Source organism: Cynoglossus semilaevis, chromosome 3 (genome assembly GCF_000523025.1).
Source record: "Cynoglossus semilaevis isolate Cse_v1.0 chromosome 3, Cse_v1.0, whole genome shotgun sequence".
Classification (NCBI taxonomy): Eukaryota; Metazoa; Chordata; class Actinopteri; order Pleuronectiformes; family Cynoglossidae; genus Cynoglossus; species Cynoglossus semilaevis.
In genome coordinates this window covers 3,267,457-3,291,823 of record NC_024309.1, presented here as the reverse complement: position 1 = coordinate 3,291,823, position 24,367 = coordinate 3,267,457, and the positions used below count along the sequence as shown (strand labels likewise).

Here is a 24,367-nt window from a genome sequence, read left to right as displayed (position 1 = left end):
ACAATTTACAGATTCCCTTATCAATACCACTTATCAGTTTAATATCTTAGCAACATCACATAAATCAAAACAGACAGCAGATCTTTATGGGAGCAAAATGCAGAGTAGTCATCTGTTTTTTAGAGGAAACCCCTTTTTCACAGGTGTGATCATATTTTCTGGCATTTTGCCCATTCATATAGTTATAACAGACTAAAAAAATAAAACACATCTTTGGTCCTTCTTGTGACTTTGATGTCCCAGAGTTTCCATGACTAAAGACTAAATTATGTCCCCAGAAAGACGCTGGGAAATCCAGTAATGGAGCCTCAATCTAACAGTTGAATGGACTAAATTTACTACACAGAAGAGTGCCAGGAGGCATTACCAGTGCCAAGGCAGAGGGATCTTTAGAATGCTGCCAAACTCAATAACAGTCTGCATTTAAAGATAACTGGGCTAAAAATAAAGTAGAGTAAAAACAGAGACTTTAAGAAAATTAAAAATACAACAATGCGAGTCTAGGGTTGACGATTCCATTGTGTGGTACATGGATACACTGTACATGACTGCCTTTGGAACCACCCTGAGCTAAATGAACATTGGCAGCTGTGGATCAGTGACTTCATTGAGTTAAAAAAGTTGAGTGTTTGAATCCACCAGTGTTCCACTTGTGTCTCTTGGCCCTGAATCCCAAAATATCCTGCATTTTTGGTGATGCATATTGACCTTTACCTGAAACAGGTGTTCAGCCAAATTCTACATATAATGAAGTATCCACCCGCTGATGCACATAGAAGTGCAGGCTTGTGAATTGCGTAAACCTTCCGACAAAGTTGTCTTCATTCATAAATCTGTTGTTCTCCAGTAGTGGCCCTCACATGACTCCGCCACCTGTGCCAGTGTCTGCCCTCTTCATCATCTCCACACTTCTCCTCAGCTGCCCTGCTCTTGTTGGTGTGTTCTTTTAGCTTTTTTTTTCTTCCTACTCCTGACCTCCTTTGTTTTCCCGTCCTTTTTCTTTTTTAATTATTTGCACTTTTGTTTAATCACTCACTAAAGCATAGCCACACTGGCAGCCTTTAAAAGCATTTTTTTTAATTACCAGCAGACCATTGCACAGACAGAAAGCTGTGGGAGTAATTAAAAATAGACAGCTGCAGACACAAATATGAAGACCCTTAGGAGAGCAGGGGAGTGAGGACAAGATACAACCACAATAGATGTGTAAATATATATGACAGATCTGGGAGTGGGGGTACCAGGGAAATAGTTTTGGTCCTTTGAGGTAACCATACCGGTGTGAATGTGCAGAAGTTTTTATGGCCTTTACAGACTTCTGCAGCGCTGTTTACCTTCTTGTTGATGGTAGGCAGGTAGCAGTGCTGATCAGTTCCTTATCCAATATATGATGTACATATAGGGCATGATGCCATATTTTATCTTTTAGTCTGAACAATGAAAGTGAAAACAAATCTTCCAAGCGATACCTGGAGTACAGTAAGAGCCCCCTTGAGGGAGTGGGGTTTTCTACGCCATCTGGAAGACATAAAGAGACCGACCACCATTCACACTTATACCTATGCGCTACTGGTCTACAGTCAAATCAACCAAATCACACACATTAATTCTCACTGCAACAGCCTCTGGGAATTGAAGCAGCTGTGTGACGAAAAGAATAGAACAGGGCCAGAGAGATGTTGACAGCAACAGTGCTGCATGCTGTAAACACTTTGACATAAGGAAAGATGGCAGGGCAGTGGATGAAGAGGAGAGTGAGAAACTGAGACAGGGGAAGAATGACAGTGTGTGACTCCCAAACACAAGCAGAGTGACAGGACGGAGGTGCAGACTGAGTGTTTGCCCAGCTTGGGCTAAAGGTAAGCTGGCACACTGCACAATGTGTCACTCCGCATTTAATCAACAACATAGCAAGTTATTTCTGGAAGGTTCAACCATCGTGACCTGGGCTTGTTTTTTTCACTGTTACAAGTATTTGTCCATGTTGTCAGCAATGGATGGGTGCACAATGGAACCAACAATGTTTTTTTTTTTTTTTTTAGAAATACCTGTCACTTTTGCATTTTTGCCAACTCTCAGCTCCCATTTCTCTTTCTCTCACCCACTCTATCACTCATTCAAAGAACTTTCACTTTTTATTAGATAAAAAAAAAGGCACTTATAGAAGTCGAACTCCACTTCTATAAGAAGAACTCCAATGGCCTCAACTTCATCCAGTCAACTCATGTCTGCCTTTGCTGTATGTCCTGAGCTGAAATCATTTTTCACATGGAATGTTTTTATTGCTGTTCAATTGGCACACCATCTAATCTCCTACATAGCAGGACATATTGGATGTACATATTTATATTGAAAAGCACCGAGTGCCTTGAATGATGACATATGCTAGGTTTTTCGTTGAATATATTTTGCATAGAAATATTTATGTACAGTATAGGATATTTGGAAAAAAATGCATAAACTGTTTTAACGTTAGGAGCTCAGGAGCCGTTGTGGGTTGAATGGAGCTAGTAAAAAATTAGGGAAATACCCAGTGCAGTTTGCGGTTTGCAATCCAAATTTTCCTTATATGCCAGATAATCAGCATTATTAATATGTGTAAGAAATATGCTTTCAGGCAGAATAAATACAAATAACAAAGACAAACTGCAGGCTGATGCAGCAGGTGGAAACCTGATATAAATCAAACTTGGTAAGGGTGTCGGACAGATAAGTACTCAAGTGTGACATGCATTTGCATGGCGATGCAGATGGATGCTCCGGAAAATGGCTGGATCGAGGTATGAATGAAAATTAGGAATCAAATTGATAAACAAGTGAGAGAGCGAGCCCCTGCCCCCCCCCACACACACACACGCGCGACACAGCACAATGACTGAGAATCTCAAATAACAGCAGAATAAAGGATAAAAATAATGGCATGCATTTTCAGGACAATGTGCAAAGACGTGCTCACGCACTCCCTTTTGTCTTCTGTTTCCAATAACGGGGCAGATACTAACGGTTAAGTACTTTCCATCAAGCCCTCAATTAAATAACAGCAACTGTGCTCATACCTGACACCACCTAGCACCAAGTGAGCACCACCATCTAGCATGAAATCATTTGGTCCTAATCACATCATTCAGCTCCTTAATCGCTTTTTTGCTTTTATATCCATTAAATGAGCGGCTCGTCTGAAGCTACATTTCATCACCGTCAGGTGTGTCATACAACCATCACTCACTGAATTTAAGTTTTTTAAAAAAGGTACGAACTCCAGTCTGGAAAATTGTACTTTTGCTAAAAATACAATACAAAACTATAATGGCTAACTTGTTAACGCCCTAAAGAGCCTTTGCTGATTCCCTCTGGTACACATCTCTATCACGATATAGCGCTGTTATTACTAAAAAGACTAAGTGGATTTAACTTTTTAAATCACTTATGTAAACAAAACCACAGGCGAGAGATGGCTGTAATGAAAACACATCTCCACATTGCGAGTTATTGGAAACGTAGCCTGGGAGAACGGACACTTAGTCCACTAAAATAACTCGTACACAATAAACGGCAGTTAGAATGTCCCCTGAAATGTGCCTTCATTTAAAATGAGGACATTCCCTGCTCATTAAAGTGTGCTTCATATTAAGATATGGGCCGATCAGCAGGACGAGCTTCCTACGCCTTTCTGCTGCTTTGCCGGCTTTAAATGGGGCGAAGACAAACTAATGGAATCGGTCGTTTCCCAATGACTGTGTTTTTATAATGCAGGATTGGGTTGAAGAATATACTGGCTATCGAGTGGTTCCTGCTCTGACCTTTTCTTTATGTTGGCTGCTGCGTACTGAGATACCACCTTAGACAACCGCTTTCACTAGCAACAAAAGGTCAAACCAAAACACTGAAGACACCAAATTAGGCATTTGTGATAGCATTTCCGCAGCAGACCTCAGTACTGGAGGATGTTTCTTAATAAGCCCTCAATGGGTGATTTTCATCTTCATTTTTAATGAACAGGGAATAGTGACCAACTGTGTTGTTCAGTGTAGGCACAGGAAAAGCAGAGGAGAGGTGACAAAAACAATTTGCAGTAGGGAGATGACAGTATCAAGATAACCAAGGATGCATTTATTCACATTGTTGTTTGTTTTCAATTGTTTCTAAGATGTAAACCACCTGTACAGCACAGCGGGGCTTTTAAGAGGGCGGCCGTTCACTTTGAGGTTCTTTGAGGTCTGCGCACAGGAACACACACACACCCACAGAGTGTGTGTGACATTTTAATAAGTTCCATCAAAACTTCACCACAGCTATATTCACTGGTTCTTTATATTAGGGTGTGCCAAGCAATAACTGGACCACAGACCAGAGCCTGACAGTTGACTCTACTCTGAATAAAACTGATTTATGCCGTAGTTTGTTGTTTATATGTTTTTCCTATGCAGCTGTAATATACCTGCAGGTCATTTATTGGCTCGTGAATGTTTTCTCTCAGACATAGAGTTTAGGGTGAGACAATTAAAGAGGACAAGGAATGTACAGGGTTTGGAGAAAAAAGAATGGCACATATGTCATACTGAAGGGCTGTGGCACGAATGTGACACGCAACATATTCTTCTGTGATGGCAGTGGTCAAATTCTGTGCAGGGTGACTGATTCACAATACTTCTTTCTTTAATTCCAATTCTAATCAAGCATACATTTGCATTTGTTTAAAAATATATTTAATTTTGTGAGTTTTTTTTAATTATATACAAGACAATTCAGACAAATGGGGGCCCCATTTGTATTCTAGGCGACACCATGTGGGTTGTGACCCCATGGTTGAGAAACACTGCTGTTCAATAAACGTTATACCTTCTTCATTATTTAGGCAGGAGTTGTACCTAATGTGATAGACAAAACTCACTGTGTATAATTAAGCTTTTTAAAATTCCTTTTACGTTGGTGCGTTTTCCTCAGCTAATTATTTATACAGTACGATGCGTCTTAATTCTGCTCCCAATTACTTTTATTTTCCCAGGCTCACGTCTGTGTCTGATCACAACACAAAGAAATTGCTTCCATTAATATCATCCCTTTCTCATTTTAAAAAGGATTTATGAAATTATATTTTTCTCCTAAAAGGCTTAGCTGTTTAAACAGACTAGATTGTGCCGGGACTACTGAAGAACCTCAGAGTATCGAGTGGTTCAGTGGCTCGTCTTCCCAGTGGCTCGTTTTTCTTTTTTTTTTTTTTAAGAAAAAAAAACTTTAGAAGAACTATTCTTTTTTTTTTTTTAAAGAAAAAAAACTTTGAATTTTATTCTCCTGTAGGAGTTTGAAAGCTTTGATGGATAATGTCACAATCAACAGACATGTGAGAAGATGGCAGTGCGTGGAGACACTTTCTCTCCTGGCTGAATTTGATTGAGATTCTTTCCATCCTCAGTCGAGTCGTCCCTGGAAACCCATAGAGCCGGGTAGAAGTCAGAGCGGATGGATTTCTTTTTAAAATATTTATTTACCCTCGTTTATTGTGGGCCTAGAGAGGGAACTCTGTTTATTTCATGTAGAGATCTTGCTCTGCTAGAAAGACTGTTTTTTCCTGACCTGGCCTCTTCTCACACCAAGTACAAACCAACTTCGCTCCTGGCCAAATTTGTTTTACTGCTCTTAGATGTTGCTCTACTTCTCAGTTTAAGTCTTCTTTCTACAGACAGCTTGGGCATTTGATCACATTGTCTTTTTTACTTGTGGGTTTATGTCAGATAACCCAGTCCGACCCTCTGCAGCCCATAAAATGACAATGAGGGAATCACTGCATTATTGCAGAACATCGTGAGCGGCATGTCTACTTTATTTCTTATGCTTTCCCTGATGAGCAGTTACCGATAAGCCCAACCCAGTGAGTGACTGACCTTCACCCTGACTGTCAGCATAAATTCTGCTGTATTTATATGACTCTTCTATTACACACTTCGGATCCAATTAGCAAAGACATGTTTATGGTGAATGTGTATATGAAGAGATTTATTACATTCTGGCTTCACTTGATTGTCTTTTACCTCTTTATCTGAAAAAACAGTAAATCCACAAGAGCCTTTTAACTTCAGATCCTCAACCCTGTACCTGGAGCCATGGCTGTGATGACAGTAAATTATAAAGTTGAACATCTAGGACCTGGATGTTTAACTTTATCATTTATAGCCCTAGATTCTAAGGTTTCTTTATTAAGATGAATAGCACAACTATCAGTTGATACTTCAGGTATAACAAAAACGGTGATCAGAATAATAAAGGTCGCACTTTGGAGTAGAGACAAACCTCAATTCGTACACAGTCTGTGCGCCATGGTCAATGTTCTCTCTCGTACTTGTCACTTTTCAACCCTTCCTTGCTGGGGAAGTGTTTGACTGCTGTGCTTGTTGGTACTACTCTGCTGTTCTGGATCACTGACAATCCTGGATGAAATACTCAGCGCAAGTTTCCTCAGGACTGCGTGTTGATACAGCGCTGACTATCCACAGGCGACGGCCCTGCCTCCTTCTCTCTTTACTCTATGTACACTCCAGATACTTTGGCTAACAACCTTGTCCTAGGACTTTGTGTTTGTCAGAATCATCAGGAGGCAGCATTTGTCACAGCAGTGAAAGATGTCCGGCGAGTTCTTCTCAATAGGACAGAAGCAGTGTAGAGCAAGCTCCTCTGCTTGCACTCTGAAAAACACACAGGTCTGGTCCAAATATTCTGAAGAGTTCAATACAAAAAGTAACTGTGTTTGCTCTTCCTCCCGCAGGGTTCTGGATCACTCTGCTAATGTTTCATTGTTTGACTGTGTAGTGACCAAACCTTTTTTTCCCCCTGCCTTCTGGTAGACCAAATCCTGTTCCACAAAGCCAGATAGGACACCGGGTCTGGATTTTCCTCCCTGGTTACGCAAATGCAGCAACAAAAAAGTAACCATAGAGATACAGTTTACTGGATGCAGTATGTCTTATACAGACCAGGCTAACAGCCAGGCTCCACAGAGTCCTGTTGTTTGTCTTTTGGCATTAATTCATTCGTTATTGTATCTTTAGTGACATGTAACTGTTATTATGCATTCCTAGAAAGCATTGTTAACAGCAAATACTTTATATGTATTTGTAAAACACATGATGAGGATTGATCATGGCATTTGATGTCTGGTATTACGGAATTCCAATGTTTAATGCCAGAATCAATGTCCTCTGGTCTCTATGATACATTTAATATCCATATTAATACATTATGACATAATGTATGAGTGCATTGGCAGTATTTGGTTTTTATGTAGAGTGAATATTTGATTACCTCATACAGTATGTTTATTATTGAACACAGAGACACATTTGCTCTTTTGGGGGAATAACAAAAGTCCACCTGGTACCTGCATGTGAAGCCTTAATGAAGTAGTCCCAAAACCTGTGATGTTCCTGGGTTTGCTAGTAAAGTCATAGTTCCATAGTTGGACCATTTTATGGTGAAATACGATCCAGAACAAATTCAGGGCAAATGTCTCATCTGCTGCATTTGTTAGTCAGAACCTTGAGACTGGGAATGACTGATTGCTTCACTAAGTGCTAAGGAAAGTTCTCCTTTCCTTTGGGCATCCAGAAATACAATTGGTGCCCTGCCCTTGTCCACACAGCATCAATACTCTGCTGTTAAACTACTGTTAATTCAGTGTTGACCTGCATCGTCTCTTTCACTTCACCTCAGGACTTTTCAATCACATATTCACACCTCTGTAGCCTCTCTCTCTGCATCCTTAGAATCAAGTAACAAAGTAATAACTTTTTGAGGAATTATCATCACCAGCTTTGAGGCTTGATGTTCTGATTTGAGAAGCCTGCTGCTACTGTATACCGAACAGTGATACAGGGGCTGTGTCTCTGTCACTCTCAAGGGAAAGCACACACAGTCCCTCTACACTAAAAGTGCTGAGTATGAGGGATAGTGTCAGATGACAAATCTAGGGGCAAACTGCGTTTAAAGCAGACACTTTTTATAGTCTCCCTGTCCCCGGCCAAATCACTTCATCCCACAGTAATTCTCTCTGCATGGAAAGTAGTGGAAAGTAGAGCGTTTTATGGCACTTTTCTGTTCTGCTTGTTTCACTTCGATTGTTTCCACTTGCTTATCTAGAACTTCACTTTTCTAGGAAAAAAAGGACTAATGACTAAAGCAGAAACACACACACAAACAAACACAAGAATAGAATACCATGGAAAGAACAATTTCATCATAGCTATAAACCGACACACTGCTACTAATGTTTGACCAATTTATTCAGTGTGTTCTGCAGATTGATATGTGTGCGCTCTTGCAAAATAATTATTTCTTTTTTCTTTTTTTTAATCAAATCAAACTTGGCAAGCGGTCAGTTTCTGCTCCCAAAATCTTTCGTTCTCAAAAATACACTGATTTAGGAATAATTCCACTAGAATTATATGGATGTTTTTATTTTGCAGTGTCTTTGCAGTGCTGTTTGTATCAAGTCTGTCCCAGGAAATACAAATACTCCACAAAACCTTGCATTTCTTGAACCTACCCTTCCTTCTTTTGAGGATTTTCTTAACCAGAAATAACGCTGTATTGTCACAGGATTATTACTGTAGTACTGCATGAACTACATTTTGAGTACAAAGCTTTTCCCTCTCCAAAACTACATCAATAGTGTTTACAGGAGGAGAAAATAGGACAAAAATACACAGTCCTTAAACTGGAGTCTTCAGCGTATCACTCAGTATTTATACTGTCTTGGGTAAAGCTGCGCAGCAGTGAAGCAAAAAGTAGGACACACTTTTTCTCCCAACTCTGTGATCACACTTGTTAAGTAGTTGAGTATTTTAAAAAAAGACACATCCTACAGTGTGTTAGTACCCCCTCACGTAGAGATCAGACGACATATCCTTTCACGCATTCTGCACTAGGTGTGTCAAAAGTGTGTCAACAGCAACACACGTACTGCCAGGTTTTTCGATGCGTTACAGTCGACTTCCTGAATCATACTTCACTGTCAATGTAGAGCAGAGTTTTTTTCTGAGGTAATTTTAGGTTGATTAGATAAGTTTGATAATGTTTCATATTTCTGGTCTAGTTTTTCACCCCATCAATATAACTGAACATTTCTACATTTACAATAATCCAAATATTGTAGCAGATGTTTTAATGGAGGTGAAGCTTGTTGGCATGCAGTCCTTGTTGATACTGCTCTACTGTATGTCTATAAATGGCAGTAGCATGGCCAATCTGCAAATTGTACATTGTAAATGAGACAAACAAAAACCAATATGGTAATAATGGAACTGTGGTGTATTTGTTTGGTTATATTTACTTTATTTTTATAAATCATAAAGAAGTCCAACAGCCTTGGTGAGATGCCTTGTATTTTCTAGAAAGAAAAACAAAAAAGAGCTGCACTTTCAGGGTTCTTATGTAGTGATCTATGAGAAGCCAAGTGATCAGCACCATGGACAGCGTCATCTCTGAGCAGCTGATGTGAATGGAGATTATGTTCTGCATTTGTGAAAGGATAAAGATAAGACTTGGCCATTTGTGCTACATTGGCTAGAGGGCAATGGGAGAGTTAATGCTGTGTCTTATTACTTCACCATGTGATGCACTGTAGTTGGAAATAAAACACGTGGATTATAAAAAGTTCCTCTTACATGGTATACTATACTTTGATCCTTACAATCAAGCAATTTCAATAAGATAATTTTAAATTATACATTAAATGTCAAAACAGAAGAAACAGTTACTGTAACAACACATGAAAAACAATGACATAATAGACACAACTAATGAAATAAAGTTAAAAAATTAAATAAAACTAAAATAAATACTTGTTCTTACTGTTTCAAGTACCATTCCTAATTGTGATATTTAAACCCTGCTAAGTGGCAAAATTACAATCACACTTTTATGATACAATATTATGTTACCATCGTAAAAAATAATTGTCAAACCAAGGTTGTCTTTTCTTCCACGTACAGCCCACTCCGTATATCATAATTCTCTAAAGACACTTGTCATTGCCTCTAGTCAGCTCATCCCAGTTTGTTTAAAAACATCAATAAATCTTCTGATATATTTAATTTGTTTGATTTAGAGATGCATTCCAGTAGCAACAACAGTCGGAGATGGATTTATGAGTTCCAGCTCACATGTTGGCAAATGGCAATCTGTTTAAAGCTGTGTCCCAGCAGAAAAAAATCACCTTTAATCGCAGTGAATCATCGCCTTCTGATTCTAAAAAAAATGAGCAGTTAATCAGATTCTCAGTTCAGGTTCCTTAAAACTCTGAATTTATGGGTGGTACTGATATTGTCACTGTCGTCGGGCAAGCATTGGTGGGATGTTGTTGATAAGTCACATTGTTTTTCTTTTTTTTATGTCTAAAACTTGCGGACCCACATCTGTCAACATGTGATGTATAATCTACAAGTTTAAAACTATTGATCAATTTTTAACGTCTGGTTTGATGTGGCACAAATGAAAATATCAAAAGTCAGAGAAGATCGAATGAGACGTGTTCAGCCTTTGTCGCTGAAGACAATGCAGCGAGTTAACAGGTCCAACAGCCTCAGGAGAACTGCATCTTGATGCCAGTGACATTTTTGAAAACAAGCACTTGACATTTTACTGTGCCAATCAATAACGAGTGTAGTCATCATGTCATCAACCAAGTGAAGAGAATTAGACAAAGCACTGAGGGTTAGACAGGAGAGGGTGAGAGAACTGGGTCACTTACAGCATTTACAGACACACAGTACAGTGTCCTGGGAAATGTTCACTGAACGTCCCTGTTTATGTGCGCTCTATCATTTCACGTTAAATCGGCCACACATTTCCACTTTGTTAGGATAGAAAGGGATTTAATTTAATGGTGAGAATGTCTCACAGAGAAAGAGAGCTGGCACAGCGGCTTGTTAAGCCTTTTTACCCTTCGTAGAAGATGGTGCCGTAGGGTCTGTCTACAATTTTATCATTGTCATGCTTGTCGCTCCTGTCAAGGCTGAGGCACTTGCTTATTGTATCTGTCACAATCACAACGCTCAAATGCACGGATGTACCTGACCATGTAAACACATTCATACATATGCATGCCCACTGCAGTCATGTATACAATTTTGTCAGAAGCGACGGCACAGGAGCTTAGACTCTGAATCGTCACAAATGCAATTGACACGATTAGCCTCAGTTTGCATAAACCTTTTCCTCCACTCTGACCTTAGATCCAATAACGCTGCAGCCATGTACACAGATCCACAATTGTAAACAATGACTTGTCTCCACCGACAACCACCCGTTTACAATGTGTCCATTCCATTAACTACAAAGGCTGACAACCACTCCAATAAAAGGCTATTGGAGAAAAGTGCATGCATGGCCTCAGGTTCACAAGGGCGGAGCTAAGCTGTCATCTGTAACAGTAACCAGTGTGATTATGGTACACAAGCCAGAACAGGTCATCCACTAATTGGAGGGTCAGTTCCTCGATTCCATTTATTTCCATTCTATAGATTTTATTAGCTATGCCTTGTAGTTATCAACTCCTATTGATATACTATATGTCTGTGAGCGGATACTTTAAACGGAGAAAACTACCATATGAATGCAAATGCAAATAAAATCCTTACTATTGATTATTTAGACAAGCAGACATATAACATTTAACAATTGTCTTTTAAGAGGTATGAAAATGCCTAAGCTAATTTTAGCTGTATTCCATCCTTGAAACCATCTTCCTGTGCACACTTGCTTATGCTGGTAGTGCTGTAAGCACCTGCGCCTCCATGTGTCAACCTTGGACTGTGTGAGTGTGCGAAGGTTTTGCGTATGCTTGCACAGGCTAATCTATCAAAACAAGTGTTTGTGATCACCAGTGGATGGATGACCTTTGGGCTCTCTCTTCAGTCCCCTGTCACATTATGAGGTGGAGATAGAGGACAGGAGGAGAAACAGCTGACAAAGGCAGGGGGGAAGAAGACACTCGAAGACACGCCCTGCGATCCCGAGTGTTTTCTTAAATATTCCAGCTGAGCACCTTTGTCTTTTTCTCCATGCTCCGTTTCTACCCAGCAGCACAGTTTTAAGTGGCAGCTGCAGCCACAGATACAACGGTACTTTACATCACCGAGCTCCAACAGTGGAGACTTCAGTGCCTTGTTCAAGGGCAGGCTGCCAACAAATGTTTAGAGAAGGCAGGCAGTTTATACATTCACTTTACTTACCCAGAATTCTCCCAAAGGCCCAGGGAATCCTTAAGTGCGGCTTAATAAGAACTTGTAACACACCTTAGTGAATACCTAATGTATTTTAAGGAAAAAAAATCCACACCAGATATTTCCATATCCAATAATTATACAGTAGCAAACCATTTCCATTTTCAAATTCATCTTTTGCCAAAAATCATATGCTGTAATTTTGAATTTCAAATAAAAACACCGACCAAAATGGTCAACAACGATAAGTCATTTTTTAGATTTTGACTCGTTCTCATCAGTTCCAAAACATGCAGAACATTAACTCAACAATAGGTCCGTCAATGCCAAAAGTTGTGTCTGCCAAAATACATGGCACAGAATCTAGAAAGCAAATGAGTGCAGTGATATTTTGTCTGTCACTGTGAATGTGCCAAATGGCTGATCAAGCTCAACAATTCACTTAAGTCCGTCTTGTCGGAGCTGAAGCTGCATCTGAACCGAGGTCTGAGTCTGACTTTCCTCTGCTCTCCTAATGTGTCCATACGATCATTTTTAAAATGTCTTTGGTCTGCATTAGTGAGACAAATGTGGCTGTGCAAACAGGATTTGGTCACCATAATGCCATTGCATGCACTCCCTCACACTCACGTACACACACACATACACACACACACACACACACACAGAGGTGGCATTTAGACAGTGGCATTTTCAGAGTGACATTTTGTCTGTGGCCAAACCCGTAGTCGTCGAGCCTGAATCCAATCATGCGATTCCTTCAACTCTGTCACGCAGCCAAAATTGAACACAAGCGCGTGACCTTACGTGTGGGTGTGCACATGCAGTAGCTTATTTAGGCTGACAGTTATCCTTCTTGTCATCTGTAGTGTTGTAATTGTCCCATCCCACACATTTAACAAATTGCGTTGACACACAAAATAATTTAAAGCAGTCCTTGGTGGAGATAATATTACCAAAGACAATGTAAACGCCGCTGTAATGAGGCTGACTAATTGGACTTTACCGTATTTTAAACAAAGAGTCTGATTCATGGACCTGTGTTTTATAGCTGCAGACCTCATTAAATCAGATGGCACCGTGACCTAATTGCTGCGGAGATTGTTAAAAATATCGCAAGAACAATTGAAGGACTCCACCATTGATCGAAGCAGTCGTTTAAAGAATCATTTCCATTAGCTCCTTAAACATTTTATAAACGAGGCTTTCTATTTTTGTAATTATAGCAACAAGTAAAGAGCAATGATCAACACATACTTTACTGAGTAAAATTTAAGGAAAAAAAGGCTGCCATACCATTTGTATAGTTGTTAAATTTCCTGGCTATAACAAAACATTTGACAACACACACTTAAAATGTGTATTTCCATTTAATGGTGATAAAAAAAAAATCATATTCTCTGCATCACGCATTTACATCTAAAAAACTCGGCCACAAAAAAAAAACCCCACATACATAAACATTCTTGTTTATATATATTTTTAAATCAGTGTTTATTACCTGAAGTGTTAAATCCAGCAGGATGTAGTCTGTATAATAAAAAACAACTCGACTGTAAAAGTACTACATTATTTTACAGTGCAGCAAGAGATCAAGTGATGTTTACCATTTTATTTTTTCCCCCTCTTCATTATGCCGACCTGCTTGTGCATATTGTGTGTTTTATTGAGGGACTAGCGTTTGGTTTGTTTCTGTCTGCCTGCCTTTGCGGTCATTATTGAATTGGCCATTAGAGAGAAAGCGCGAGGAGAGGGATGAGAGTGTTTACGGGGGAAACAGTTGTGAATAGCACTTATTATAAAATACTCCCTAATTAGACGATTCATCACAAGTTAAATACAGTTTTTGAACAAGTTTTATACAGTTATGCCCACGGAGAGTAAGTGAGAAGTTTTCATCGTTCTTATGAAAAGTAAACTCGGAAACACTTAATCACAAACAAGTTAATCAATGTTTCACTTCACTACAGGGTGAACACCCTTTCAATCAAACATGCTCGAGTGAACACACAGAGTTTCAGGCAAATGCTGCTGCCGCCAGTGAAATATTTCAGGAATCACATTTAATGTATGTTTCTGCTCCTATAGATCTGGCAGTAATCATTTGTTTAATGGCTCTTCTCAAAACATCATTAAGCAAAGTGTGGTTTTAAACAACCAGAGTTACTATATTTGTCCAGCAAAAATAAGAAAAGGAGAAAAATCAAATCACTGATATAACATTTTAAAACCAAAGTAAAGTCAGCTTTGATGACACAGACCATATTAGCAAATACTATGACGTTAAAGCTTCAAAACATTTGTCTTATTATTATCATTATTATTATTAATAATTATTATTATATTGTATACAATAATAATAATAATATAATGATATAATAATTATAAGCATCATAATAAGCAATAATAGCATCATTCTTAATATTTTAATCTAAATAATTGCACAAATTAATTGTGGTTCAGCCTGATGATGCAATCCCTGATTATTTTACATGGTGTTCACCTGCACTGGACCATCAATGACTGCTGATTTTTTCACATCGAGAAATCTGCCCTCACACAATAATAATTTATTATTATTATTTATGAAATGGTAGAAGATGACTGAATGAAAGGTTACTGTTTAATTTATGACACAGCAGAGAACTGTTTTTTTTTATGTCACAAACCAAAGACCAAAGCTATGCTAATAAGCAGCCATAATTAAAACAGGGGGAGCAGTGTGTCGTGCGTCGACTTCTTCTCTGCATCTACAGCCAGGCTGACGTCCTACATATTCCCCAACTCCTTCTTCATCAAGCTGCTCAAGGCTTTCTATTCACAGCACATCAACCCAAACTCTAACACACGACAAACAGAAACGGTGAGACGTAGTGAAAAGAGTAGCAGAGTGTGACAGAGTGAACGAGAGAGGGAAACTGGAGACTGAGGGATTACTTCTCTTTGCCCCCTGAGCCCTTAAATAATTTAATGAGGCGAGCTCTGTATTGCTGTATTTGTGTGTTGAATATTTATTATGCATATGAAAATGCTATTGGCCAGCTGTTGGCAGTCATATGACTCAGACCTGTGCTATTTTTAAAGCTTCTTTACAGTTCAGAATTAAAACAGCCGTGGTTCTCTGGTTGTCACAGGTGGTTTTTAAAGTAACGGTCATGTCCAGGAATTTTGTAAATCTTCGCAGGAAAGGATTGATGATTTCTTCATTTTATAATAAGTTACTTTTTTTTAGAAGGGGAACGAGGGGATGAATACATGGTCATATTCATCCCCTCGTTTTTCATCTAGTTCCCAAACAAACAACGTACGCATAGATTTAAGGGAGATGGCGACGTACGCCGTAGGTCGTCGTCGACGTGCACTGCAGACCTGCTGTATTTACAGCGCTCTTCTTGCTGTTTCTTTGTCCGTGTTCTCTTCAGTCATTTATTATCAAAGGTTATTATTCACACTGATGTGCTGTCCAATGCATTTCTCCTGTGCCCATTATCACATTACCACCCCTCAGGCATTGCTGTTCATGTAAATTACATTTTGATGAACGCAGGCCGATGCAGAAAGTGCCCGTCATTGCTGTGATATGAAGGTCTAGTGTCCCCAGTGTAAAACAATATTGAATCTGGTGTTGTGGGAAAAAGGCAGTGTTAATGCAAAGTGAAGCCAGACTACACTGCTGATGTGCAACAGATGGCTCATCAGCTGTGTGTTTTCTTACACACAGACGCACATCCCATATATATTCCTGACATTATCATTTACCTTATCTTAAATACATAATCAAACCTTACCTTTTCCTGAACCTCGAAAAAGTAATTTTTTTTTTGTTCTTTCAACTTAAATGACAAAATACTGATTTTGGATTTTGATGCTTCAGTTCTAAGGGAGGTTCACCTAACCCAGGTCAACATGCTAACTGCCCCTCAGATCGTTTTATTTTGACATAAGAAATTCACAAATGCCCATGAGAGATGAGATCTACACTGATGTTTTTCAATAAAAACATAATTGACATAAAACTCTTTTACACACAGTTTTATTGTCTGACTAACCGAGGTTATGGCCCCAGTTGATTTTATTTTAATGGCGTTGCTGTTTTCTCAGCTCCATTGAACTCATAATCAGAAATATTTAGAACAGAAATTATAATGATCCAAGCAGCTTTGGACAGCAAGTGAACTTCAATTCAAACTTTAGATATAACTTTGGGCTAAAACCTATACACAGAGAAATCATAGGTCATGAACCGTAAATCCATCAAGACACAGACGTACTGTGTTGCTCAGAAAAAGCCATCAATCATCAACGTGAACTCTTTGACAGTCAGTTGGCGTTCCATTCTTCTTCCCTTGTTTTCTCTCTCTCACCAACACATGTACACGCAAAGGCAGTGGATCAGGTCTCCCTCCTTTGGCCATCTTCTCAGATGACACTACTCCAGCAGAAACATCAAAGTCTCTGTAGTCCTCCAATGGCTTACCCCTCTCCCCCCCTTCCTTCACAGTTGGGTTCCTTTATGTTTCTTCTCTAATGACTCATAGATGACTTTTCACAGAAGTTAAAATGACAGATAAAGGGAGAGAGCAGAGGTCAGGGGTGAGGCATGAAAAATCTACAACTGTGTATTCCTAGTTAACATTGTCAGTGCTGACCAACAGTTAAAACAGCTGGAGTTTCACACTGACCATACGACAAGCTGCACACACTGTGTTACTCATGCACATTAGAGTGAACACGACCGCCTGCTACTTGCCTGGAGCTAATGCTCGGGCTTCCCCACTCCCAGTCCTGCTGCAGTGCAACCAAGAGCTGGTTTCAAGTAACACGCACATTTTCAGAATTTACCACGCAATTCAACCTCTGCACTTACATCTAAGTCCTCTGTGATTTTTCTCAGGGTGCACAAACCAACATGAATTCCCAGCTCTAACTGTGGAACAGCTGCATCAAAGTTCCATGTATTTTTATATCGCTAAAAAGTGTTCGCATTTGGTGTGAACACATCAAATCTTTTTTACGATTAGGTTAAATTACTAAAGACATTTAAAAAATGAGGATAAAAAAATATTATCCAAGAATGGACAGAAACAGCCTGATGTTTTTCTTTGTGAAACCTTTCTACGTCAGATTTGACTTCTTTTTATGGCTGGTTAGAAAATAAGCTGAATCCAGAAGGTCTTCTCAGTGAGGAGTGCAGCTATGTGAAAGGACAAAAAAAAAAAAAACCCTGTTAGAGGAGGAGTCAGGGCCTAATTTGTAATGTTGGGGGTGGATGTGCTCCCGCAGTTGCCATAGACACCTTTCTCAGTCACTGGGCTGCTGCTTTTATTCTTTTCATTTTGAGAGAGGAAAGCTGAGACACACAGGACCTGCACATGGGAATGGCACTGGGATTCACACCTGGATGTTGCAGTTTTATTAGACCTCTCTGGAGCTTTAAATCCAACAGATGAAACTTATCAGTTATTGGAAGAGTTGCACATATTAAGGTAAAAAAAAACATAATAATAATAATAATAATAAATAGTTTTGCAATAATAACTGGCTTCTAAGCTATTCTAATCTAGCATCTTTTTATTTAATTTCAGTGTGATTCTAACATTTTAAAACCATAATCTTTCTCACTGAAAATGGTTTTTTTTTCGTTCAGAAACAAGTAAGGTTCTGTTGGGTTTTTTTGTTTTTGTTTGATTGTTTTTTCATTGTTATTGCTTATTCATATTTTGACTCTACATCTACTTTATTTGATGGAAAAATGACTGGGGACACACCTACACTTTTAAATGTTAACAGTGACGGTTCCTGTCTCTCTGCTGTCAGAAACATCAGCAAATAGATTATAATAATAGAAGCTTCAAAAATAATTACAAAGTCTCTGCTCATTGCTATTGCAGTGGTATTGAATTCAAAAGCAGTGTCTGGCGCTTGTGCATAATTTAAAAAATTTCACCACTTCACAAGTCTGGCCTCTCAGGTTTCTCATCTGTTGTTGCAGTCAGGCGTGTAGCACATTACCTTAGGAGACATTTAAGATGCTTTACAGTTGGCACTACATCACCAATTAGCATAATGCTGCCTAATGTGCACGGACTTTTACACCTTTAGGATTTAAAAGAGTTACAACTGTGTCAAACAAGGTGACAAAGTGGTCTGCAGTGGGGAACAGAGCAGGGCTCTGAAATGTGTCTTCTCGCTGTAAAACAAAGCTGTAATTTAAAGTTACGGGGCCAAAGAGTTTAATGGACCCTGCTCAAATTCCTGGCGTCAACTCTCTTTGTGAATCATAGAGGGGCTGAGCCATCGAGTTTATTTCCCATGTACAGGATTTTACACTTTCACTGAAGTAAAAGAAGAGAGTGGAAGGTAAGGAGTTGTTAAGAAGTGTTATGAATTAAAGTGAGCATACTAGCAGGACGAAACACATGTAACATGCAAGAGTAAATAACATTAGAGTATGCAAATACTGCATCTGTATTACAGTACAACACATTTCAGTGGTGTATAGTTATATTGCACTCCAGGCTTCTATGGTTATATATATAGTTACATATGTTCATGTTTGTCATTTTTAATCACCTATATCTAATACTATCATAATAATATTTCTTAGTAGATGGCAAATTACCTCATACGTATATATACTGTACATACAGTATTCTGTATATATTCAGTGCTCTGTCATAAACTGTTCTCTGCTCTGTGGAATCGTATGTTGTTCTTTATTTGAATTAGAATTAGCAAAAAAAAAAAACTTACAAAACTTCCAACTGAGACATCACCTTCTCTCCCTCTTACACTCCGAGTCTCTCTTTCTCGCTCACACTCACCCTTAACTGAAAATGTGACGACTGATCTTTTCTGTTGAAGTCAGCAGAATTTCTCTGAAACGTGACACTGACAACAGCATGTGTTCCACTGAGGCAGTTAGCGGTCTCTAATTTTTCATGCCTTCGTTGAGTATGATTAGAAACACTCCATAAAATGCCATTCAGGATGTATCTGGTAATTACATGTAGAAATGACACAACTGTCTATTGTCAAGTTGCTGTTTGTCCTCCCTGGAAAACTGCAGCGCAACCTTTAGCATCTTAGTGACAACACCTACTGGATATGATAATGTAGCTGAGCTGGAACTATACTGGAAGGGACTATATGTGCCTGCAGCTTATGTTTGTCACCAGAATGTGTTTTTAAGTTTGTGAGAGTGTGAGAAAAGTATATTTGTGCTGTGCGGGTGCAGAAAAGCGAGAGAGGGGGGAAACGAGCATGGGCTGTATAGTTATATGTAAATTGATGTAAGCATGTGTGAAATGGGAGGAGATGCATTTCATTGTGGTCTTTATCGTTTAGGGAGGAGAGGGGATTGAAGTGGGAGACTTGACATAGTCTGGGGATCAAGTCTTTCAGAGCCTCAAATAGCGTTGAAAAACACAATCAAACCAGTGTTCCCTCTCCGTGCTTCACCCTCGTGGTCTAATATATACAGGGAGGCAGTCACAGATGCGCTTCATGGTATACTGTGTGCTATCGATCTGCTTCCATGTGGTTAAATGCACGTTTTCACATTCACAGCCCTGCTTCCTGGCCAAGTCTCAGACCCCTCTGTTTTTTCCTGCTGCCACTCTCACTCTAACTCTCTCTCTATCTGTCCCTCTCTCTCTCTCTCTCTCTCTATCCCTCTTGCACTCTCGCTCAACACTCACACATTTTGTGGAATCGTTTCAGGAGCTTCAGTTTGAACGACTGACCAGAGAACTCGAGGCAGAGCGTCAGATCGTTGCCACCCAACTCGAGAGATGCAAAGTGGGATCAGAGGGAGGAAGCATGAGCAGCATCAGGTAACAGAGCAACCCTGTCTGTCTGACTGTCTGTCTGTCTGTCTGTCTGACTGACTGTCTGTCTGACTGTCTGTCTGTTTATAAATCAGTCTTTTATTCATCTCAAAATGGGTAATTTCATGGTGCAAGTCTTTGCAACCTACACAGTCTACCACAGGGGGCGCCATCAAGTCTGTGCTTCCTCTGGGGCTTGAACCCAGGACTGTGTGTAAGGCAGAATATCCAAGACTTTTCCTTTCAAGGTTTTATTCCGAGTGACTTACACCTGATCGTACAAACAAACTGTGTGGCCATTGCAGAGACTTATCTTAGACTTTTCCTTCTATCACTCTGTGTCTGAATTAAACCTTTGAGGCTCAATTCTGATATGACTCGAACATTTCTTTGGTGGGTTTAAGGATAAAAAAGAGATAAAAATTGTATGAAGTATAAGTATAAATATAGCTTGGGCAGATGTAGAGATTTTGACAATGCCATTCAAGCACAGCTTTTTGGTAAGGTCAGTGATTCATGTCAACTCTGAAACCTTTCAGGTTGAAAATAAGGAGGAGCCATGTATGCTAGATAAAAAAAGCTGTGTCCTCAAGTGTGGTTATATATAAAGTTATTGGTTATTGTATCCTTATCGACCATACCTACTTTGAAATACAGGGTGACTTGTGAGCCTTAGTGACTTGGACTCTGACCTGGGTTCAAAGACTGAGGACTTGTTGACAGTGTTGACAGTTTGACAGATGTTTTCATGCATGTGTGCTTGTGGAAAGTCAAGGTCTATTTCCCTGATGACAGTCGTACTGCATCATTACTGATGTATCTGATATCACTGTGTCATGTAGACTCACACACACCACAGCCTGGTGTTGTTTTTTTCAACCATGACGTGTTGAAATCACAGTTATCCCGACTGAGGGGTAGGATTATATAGACATGTCACAAATTATTAACACCGTAGTTGTCACCACAACTTAAAATTCCAAGGTCAAAAAAACATTTTCTTATATTCTTTGTTTGGTTTAGCTCACAGGTATAACACTTTGTGGAATCGTTTTTTTTCTCAACATTATTACAGCATTAATTTTTCAGTGCCCTGCAGCCCTTTAAAATATTTCATTATGTTTTCAAATTAATTCTGACCTTTCTGCTGCTACGATGTCTTTCACACTAGCAAACAGAGAAGGGGAGCGGAGATGACGTGAAGAACAGACGCATTTCGGCTCAACTAAAAGTTTTTTTCCAAACAACTCGGAGCTTGAGCCAACAATCTGTTCTCTGACATTTTCTGGGCTCCACCTCATAAATAGAAATCAAACGTAGGAGAGGCAAACTAAGAGAAGCTGAGTTTTAATGATTTACTCTGTTACACTCCTTCGTGTGTGTGAGTACACGTGTGTATATTTCCACGTTGGTTTCTGTTTGGCCAAACAGGCCGGTTTGTAGGAATTCTGCATCCTCCTGACTTCCTTCAGGCAGCTTATTGCATAAGTACACACGCTGAGCACTCAGACGGCGAAAGGCACTTTTCAACTTTTCCCACTTCATTCTGCTTATTACAGCTCAGTCTCAGGTGAGATGTTTCTGTAAAAATTTAAAGGCTTCCTTACAAGTTCTGCTCCAAGGTTCTATGGTTTCTTAATGCAACTGGCGAGGGATATTCAAAAGCTGTACACCAGCTTTATAAACAAAGACCCAGGATTGTTTATATAGCAGCAGTAAATTTATGTTTTACAGATTCTAAAAAAAAAAACACACAGTATTACAAATAATCTACATATACAGTAAACACAGGCTTGGCTAAAATAGTCTTTTAGTCACAGCTTTTCCTTAATCAGCCTTGACTTTTTTTGACATGAAGTACTTAGTACACCTGGATTTGGGGATTTTCCACCATTCTATTCTGCCCATGCTTTCAAACTCTTTCTGCTTGGTTGGACAGGGATGAACTATTTCTGTTTCTCCAGGGATTTTTGATGGGTTCAAGTGACATTCACAAAGTTATCACAAAGCCACAACTTGTCTGGTCCGTGTGCTTCAGGCCCAGTCTGAGTACTTCTATTTTTAGAGAATATAACTCTGTTATTGCATTGGTTCACTTTACCTAAAAGCAGAAAGCGTTCCCTTTGCTTGTCCTTGAAAGGATGATGCTGCCCCGACCAGGCTGCACTGTTAGGGCATTGTTTAGCGAGTAATAAGGTTGGTTTTGTTTAAGGTTTTGTTTTTATAGACTAAGTTTTAAAGTTATACTAAAACACCTCAAAAACCAGGGTGTAGTTTGTTTTTATGATTCAGCAAGTCCGTGATGCTAACATACTTGACATAGAAATACATGTATAACAGGCACAAGAAAAGCATTCTAAAAATATGATGATGGGCTTGAGGCCTGTGCTGATGCCTGTGGACACAGTCATTTATGTGTCTGCACCAGCATTAGCGTCTGCTGTCAAGTCTGGTGTCTCACTGTTACATCATCTTCTGATTGTCACGTTGGATACTAAGGGTTGGCATGGCTAAGCTTTCAGTCGCTGACAGTTAACTGGTCTACAGCTTTTTTTTTTTTTTTTTTTTAGCTTGTGACGACTTCACTTTGACTAAATAATTTATTTTAACTATTTGGATAGACACAAAGCTTTCATCCCTCTGAATGCTTTTGTTTTGCTGAGCCTAAGTATAGACGGTAAAGTTTGCAACACCACTGTGGATGATCACAGGGTTTGATTCAATTCAGCCAGACAGAGCTAACCTTTCTGATGGGCCCCAGCATCACTGCTCATTTTCTTCTCCTTTATCGGGGTCTCAGTGACAGGCATCATCTAAATTTAGAGTGTGTGGAAGGCTCTGTGTGAGTAGATGGTCGAATAGAGCAGACTTAAAAAAACGAATTACAGACAAATGACCACTTATTGTATTTAGGGGGAATTAGTATTCACCTATATATGTTTAATTTAAACATATTAAAGCCTTTCTCTTGTATTGATGAATGACTAATGATGAATGACCAGATCCTCCACCGATCTCCTTAAAATATTACCAAGTGAACAAGCAAATTCTATAGCTACTGTCGCTTTACTGAGAGAATTGATGATGTTACACACTAGTGAGATTAAGTGTCAGGAGGGTTGCATTGATCGTGAGATCCATCCACTCATTCTTGCCTTCTTGCTTCATAAAATCTGTTTGAGTTCACTGTTTACTGCGGGCCCTCGGGCTCTGGGGAAATGTACTGGCCATAGATGTTTCACAGATGAAACAAACACCATTCATAAGACATTGGGACCATTTTACAAATGTAATTAAAAATGTAATCTTTGGGTTAGAAATTTGGATTAAAATTGAATTTATATGATGTGAGAATTTATTTCTTTTTAGCAAGAATAATCTTTTGAATATCTTGAATAAAAAGTTTTCTGCACCAAACTGTTGCATAGTGTAGTGTCCCAAAGCAATTTTTTGTATTTTCTACTAGAATACCACCTTGAAGGTGCCAGCTTTTTTGCCCAATTTCATCCTTGGCTATTGTGCAAAACAATTTCTCCAGGCTGGAGAAATTTTCCAAAATTAGCTTTTTTTTTTTAATTTTTAGTTAAATTTAGGCCAAGTTATATTTTGTAAAATTTTTAACATCTTTCTGAAAAATGGGTATTCCATGCTATAGTTTTATATGAATTGATTTTTCAGGTTCATATTCATAATAATTCATAATAACATATTTTAAAGAAAACCATCTTTCATCCTATCTAAAGGTATAAAAACCCTTCAATAGTGTCATCTGTGTATTGTAACCTGATGCTGCCACACTCACAGTAGCGGGTCACTCTCTCTGTTAGAAGTAGGTCAGGGTAAGAGTGCTTTTAGTGCCACAGGTCTGGTCTCACGGGGTGTTAAGATGTGTCTCGGTGTGTGTTGTTATTCTAAATAGGTGCAGTCCTCTATCACCCTTTTCATGTTTTATGGCCAATTCTGGGAGCAAGTGTTTGCGTGTCCATGTGTATTCTTGACAGCTGCTGTGAGCCTGCGTGTCCTTAGTTGAGTAACGGACAAAAAAGCAATCGAGGTTTCTCCATGGACTCTTACTCAGAGCTAAAGATCCCCAACCCACCCAAAAAAAAAAAAAAGGCCAACTGTGGCGCAGAAACCCAGAGCATTAGTGACTAACATCTGTTCACACTGTGAGCTGTTGGCATGCGACACAACACTTCACAAGGGGGAAACACTGGCACACGCACACACACCCACATGCAAACAAGTCGACTCCCAACACCATGCCGTGACTAATTTATCATTTTTCTAACATTAGCGGTAAGTGGCAGCCAGTGGGAGATG

General features: G+C 39.3%; 1 protein-coding gene across 3 annotated transcripts in view; it reads left to right on the top strand.

Moving 5' to 3' along the window:
- Positions 1-24,367, top strand: part of ctnnd2a (catenin (cadherin-associated protein), delta 2a) — a 179,198-nt gene that overhangs the window by 40,587 nt on the left and 114,244 nt on the right. For all 3 annotated transcript variants that reach the window (XM_008307473.3, XM_025054410.1, XM_017031645.2), the window contains exon 3: positions 19,938-20,050. In XM_008307473.3, the coding sequence (XP_008305695.2) occupies positions 19,938-20,050 (113 nt within the window). The remainder of the gene's footprint in view (positions 1-19,937; positions 20,051-24,367) is intronic.